Source organism: Epinephelus moara, chromosome 3 (assembly GCF_006386435.1).
Source record: "Epinephelus moara isolate mb chromosome 3, YSFRI_EMoa_1.0, whole genome shotgun sequence".
NCBI lineage: Eukaryota > Metazoa > Chordata > Actinopteri > Perciformes > Serranidae > Epinephelus > Epinephelus moara.
Window position 1 is genome coordinate 1,128,766 of NC_065508.1, and position 5,094 is coordinate 1,133,859.

At 43.7% G+C, this 5,094-nt stretch overlaps 1 protein-coding gene across 1 annotated transcript in view; it reads left to right on the plus strand.

Moving 5' to 3' along the window:
• ncf1 (neutrophil cytosolic factor 1) overlaps window positions 1-5,094 on the plus strand; it is a 17,062-nt gene extending 11,968 nt beyond the window's left edge. Inside the window, exons 7-11 of the mRNA XM_050037636.1 lie at window positions 918-1,025; window positions 1,104-1,221; window positions 1,333-1,446; window positions 2,520-2,695; window positions 4,618-5,094. Coding sequence (XP_049893593.1) covers window positions 918-1,025; window positions 1,104-1,221; window positions 1,333-1,446; window positions 2,520-2,695; window positions 4,618-4,781 — 680 coding nt within the window. The 3' untranslated portion in view covers window positions 4,782-5,094. The remainder of the gene's footprint in view (window positions 1-917; window positions 1,026-1,103; window positions 1,222-1,332; window positions 1,447-2,519; window positions 2,696-4,617) is intronic.

The following is a 5,094-nucleotide window of genomic DNA, read 5'->3' on the forward strand; positions in this document are numbered from 1 at the left end:
GGTGAGGTTTGTGGACCGTTACCTGCCACAAAGAGAGAAATGTGAACGGCTCATTTCTCCTCTGACACGCCACATACCTGTGTGCCGCCATGGCTCGGTTGTCCAGGTACTACTGGGCAGTCATGACACCAACGAAAGAGGAAATTACTGGACCTGGAGTCGGACTTCTCTGTCGCCGGTAAGCCGTTATGTTGCGGCACGGAGCTCACGGGATTTGGACACTCACCCTTGGCTTCTTTGTCTCCAAATCTTTAGTCCATAAATTAGTCTCTACTCCGCTGTATAGGTATGTTACCGCCACACACCTGTGCCTGCTGCAGCGGAGTTGTCCTTTCCTTATGTCATAGATTAATTGGCGCGGTCGTGATCGGACAGCCTTATTGGCTACGAAGATGCAGATGAAAGGTTTGAATATTAATTCAAATTGTGGGTGTACTCAGTAGCGACTTATGATTTTAAAAGTAGCGAAGTAGATTACATGGTGTAAACTGTACTCAAGTATGAGTAAAATTACGCACTTGAAAAAAAGTACCCAAAAAATATCCTTAATTACAGTAACGTGAGTATTTGTAATTCGTTACTTCCACCCCTGGTTGTGAGTATTTGCAGCGTATGTGTTGTGAAATCAATGAATGTGTTTTCTGAATTTGGGGGTGTTTTCTTAATGTGCGTGTGTTGTGACCTCTCTAGGCCACCGTACTTCAAAGGGCTCTTAATGCACACAACATTTTTTGGGACAGTGTTTCAAATACTTAACAATAAATTGGTTAGTCGACTCGTTTTAATTAAAATTTTCGTCTAGTCGACAGGGAAATTATTCGCCAGGAACATCCCTAGTAAAGATACTGACAGTTTCCCTTGAGCTGTAATAAATGAGTCCAGGCTCTGAGCTGCTGTGTTCCTGCTGTTGTGTCCAGGTTGGTGGTTCTGTCAGTGTGAGTCTAAACGAGGCTGGATTCCTGCGTCCTACCTGGAGCCTCTGGACGGACCCGAGGAGGCCGAGGACGCTGAGCCAAACTATGAAGGCAAGCTGCTGACACTGTTTTCTGAATTATATAATACAGTCTTTCAGTCTTTTTAACAGCAGTGTCGTGTCCCTGCAGGAGAGCTGCACGTCACCATCAAAGCCTACAAGGCGGAGCAGGAGGACGAGATCTCTCTGCAGCTCGGTGAAACCGTGTCGGTCATTCACAGGCTGCTGGACGGCTGGTGGGTCGTCAGGTACGCTACCTGTGCAGTCACACTGCTGACCTTTGAGTTATTCTGAAAAAGAAACACTGGTGGGCTGATCTGGAGACGTCACTGTGTCGGTGTAAATGCTGTTTTGAACAGGAAAGGAGACGAGACCGGTTATTTCCCCTCCATGTTCCTGCAGAAGGCCGGCAAGAGAGAGAGATATGAGGCAGAGAGGGTGAACCTGCAGGGACAGAGACCTCCACCTCGCAGGTACGTCAGAGACTAAAAACAAGATGATTCATATATTGTTTTGTCGCTAAACACATGCACATGTTCTGTACTGACGTATGATTTTGATGTACTTGTACTTTTGTGTTTCCATTTTCACCACATGATAACCTCTACTTCACATTTATTTGTTAATAATATAAAATATATATCAAAGTACGCAGCAGTATATAAAATAATCACAATGAGCTCCACCAGCTGCAACTTTACAGTCATGAACACAGTAACACACATTTATTTATATTATTGTTTCATATTTTTACTGTAGATTGTAGCACAACAAAGTGTAGTTCAATAACACTGAATATCACATATGATACTGTGTGGTGTAGTATAATATGTAGTAAATAATAATTACAGTATGATATATAACAATACATGGATCAGTCCACCTGTGTTACTGTATAAGATACAATTTAAAGTGCGACTGTTCCTGTGTGATGACCTGATACTCGCAGACGTTGACACAGAGTTCCTGTTTGGACACTCTGCTGCTGTATTGAGTCACTTCAGATTAAAGGGAAGTTCACTCTCTTTCACCACAGGTTTTAATTTCACTCTCTGCTGCACACTGACATCGATTCATCTGTTTCTCTCACTACACATTTAATATTTCATGAGAGAGAAGTTTGTGTAAAGACGTTAAAAACCTACATTATCTGTGACTTCATCACATTATGTTTTTAATTTGATGAAGAGCAAATGATATATGACATGTATGAGGTCAACTATTATATATTTGGTTGTTTCTTTAAGCATGTGTTCTGGTAGACAACCAGTTTGTATTCATCTATAGGTGGAAGTATTAAGATCCTAAGACCACACTTTAAATATTTTGTTACAAGTAACTGTCCTGCATTAACAGTGTGACTGTAGCAAAAGTATAATCAAGAAAATGTACTTTATGTATAAAAAGTAGTAAAAAGTCCTTGGACGTTTGTGCCAAATCTGGAAAAATTCTTCAGATATGGAGTTCACGAAATGAGACAGACGAAAGTCAACACTCACCTCCTCTGCTCACCTCTACAACTCTGTGTGTCCTTCCTGTGTCTCAGGTCCACCATCCGAAACGCCAAGAGCATCCACAACAAGGCTCGCAATCGGCTCAGCCAGGACGCCTACCGCAGGAACAGCCGCCGATACCTCCAGCAGAAGGGCAGCCGCCCCGCAGAGCCCAAAGGGAACTCCAAGAACGCCACAAAGTCACCGCTGACAGAGAGGAAGAACCAGGGTAATGACGACATGTTTACACTGACATGTTTACAGTTCTGTTGACATTTAATTTGTAAAGATCTTTAAGAAGTAGGAAACTTTTCTCAACGCATAATGGAACACTTCACCCATTCATATTTTAAATAACGAATCTGGAGATACATGGTTTTCACTGGACAGGAAGGGTATGAAAAATCGTAATCTGAAAAGTAACTACAAGCTATCGAGCAAATGTAGTGGAATAAAAAGTACTATAATTGAGCCCGGTCTCACTCTGAAGTCGTCGAAATCCGGTGCTTGGGCAGTGGCTTCTGGTGTCAGAAACCAATGAAAAAAGGCGTCCTTTAACATCGGCATGATACGCAGCCGGACCGAAAGTCCATGACCAAATGTGGACATGTGACGAGGTCACAGTACGTGCGTTTACATCGAGCCATGTATTCCTTTTGCATTCGGGTTGGAAGCCCTACCTGAATAGAAATGCTCCTTGTGAACACCTCAACCCGAATGAAAACAGCCAACCCGAAAGAAAATCTAATTGGATGCACAGGGCTGTAGGGTTGGGTCGGTTCTTGTTAATACCAATTCGGTCTGGTACTCTGTCTTGGACCGGGTTTTATTTTTTGAGCCCGACCGGACCGCATACTCGGGAAGAACGTACGCGGAGCGGACGCCGCGGAGGTCCGACCGGTAAAAGTGGACGTCCGCAAGCCCTGTGCGCGCAAAGCACGACTGCGCGGACTTCGCTCTGCACACCAGTGTCACACAAAAGACTGTTCGGCATGTATTTTTCACATTGCGGGGATTTTTCACGGACATTTTTACACGTAGTCTACTGTAGCCTGGAGTTTGTTTAATAGTGACGGGGAGTCGATAATGGCGGACAATTTAGTCTCGACGAAATCAAGGAATGCACCACTATGGCAACACTTTGGCTTTGAGCCAGACGAAGGAGGCAACTCTTGTTTGCACTGACTGAGTAAACTGCAAAATGTATTTGTAAGGAATAATAGAAACAACTTGTTACTGTCACTCTGTTGTCCTAAGGTCGTTTTTTATTTTAAATGAGTCAATTGCGCCCCCAAGTGGCGAAAATCCGGTATTATGGACTTGATGCGTTTTTTTACAAAAACCGGACTGTTTTTTTTTTTCTCAAACCGACCCAACCCTACAGGGCTGGAATATTCCTTTTCAGAACCCGAATGAAAGAATTTCTCTCACTTGTATACACTCATTCCTCTTTAAGTTCATTCCAGTCTTTCTGCACATGCTCGTTTCCTTGCCCTTCTGGCGCCATGACGTATATAGCACGCATAGCGACGGGCTGAGATAGAGCAGTCGGACTCGTTGCACTCACCGGTTTCCATTCGCCACAGCACGGTCTTCTATCTCCCTTCTTCGATCTTCTACCTCCCTTCTCCTCCTCAACAGACGAAGCATTAGCAGAACAAGGTTGTTGTCGTACTGCTGCTTCAAGAATATAAGCAAAACAAGCCCGAAAAAGGCACTAAGAACGGCGTCGTCAAGCATCTTGTTATCCGGAGCGAGGACTACAGTGTTTTCTTCTGGTACACGTAAACACGTAACATCCGCCCCGCCCCCTATCCAATCAGAAACCTTCCCTGCCCCAAACCTTGTGCGGACCGCATTAAAGGCGAATAAACTGATCTCCGTGTAAACCCTCATTCAGAGTGAATATTTCTCATGTAAACTACCTGGAAGACTTTAATCCCGAATGATTTCATTCAGATTTATTTCATTCTGAATGAGAAGCCATCATGTAACCACACATAGTGAGAATGTGTTGTATATTCAAGTGAAGTATAAGTACATTGAATTTATACCTAAGTACAGTACTTAGTTACATCCCAACACTGACTGGCCCATAAAACCCCTCTGAACACACGTATAAACTAATAACTGATCATCTGTCTCAAACAGACAACATTCCCGAGACGTCTGGCTCCAGTTCGGAGGGCGAGCTGAAGAGGGAGGCTCCGGTCATCCCCCCCCGGCCCAGTGCGGAGCTCATCATGGAGCGCTGCAGCGACAACACCCGCAAGAAAGTCAGCATCCACAAGTCACGCCCTGCCTCCGCCAGCTAGGGACTTATCACATGTTGTAAAAGTCTCAATGAAAGTGCTGTTTTCTTCTTTAACTGGGCTCAAAATGGCGGCACCTGCTTGTTCAGCTCCACCTCACTGTTAGCTGCTGTGTTCATGTGAGAAAAACAAGCTGCGATAAAGCTAGCAGAAAGTGAACGTACTCGGTCACAATGTTATACGTTTTTATAGTGAGAAAATTATTATGTTTCTGTTTGTGGCTTCTGTGTAGAAGCTTTTAGATCTATTTCCAAGCATCTGTAGAACTTTGGTTTTATTTATTTGCTTAATAAATGTATAAAATAATTAAAGAAAA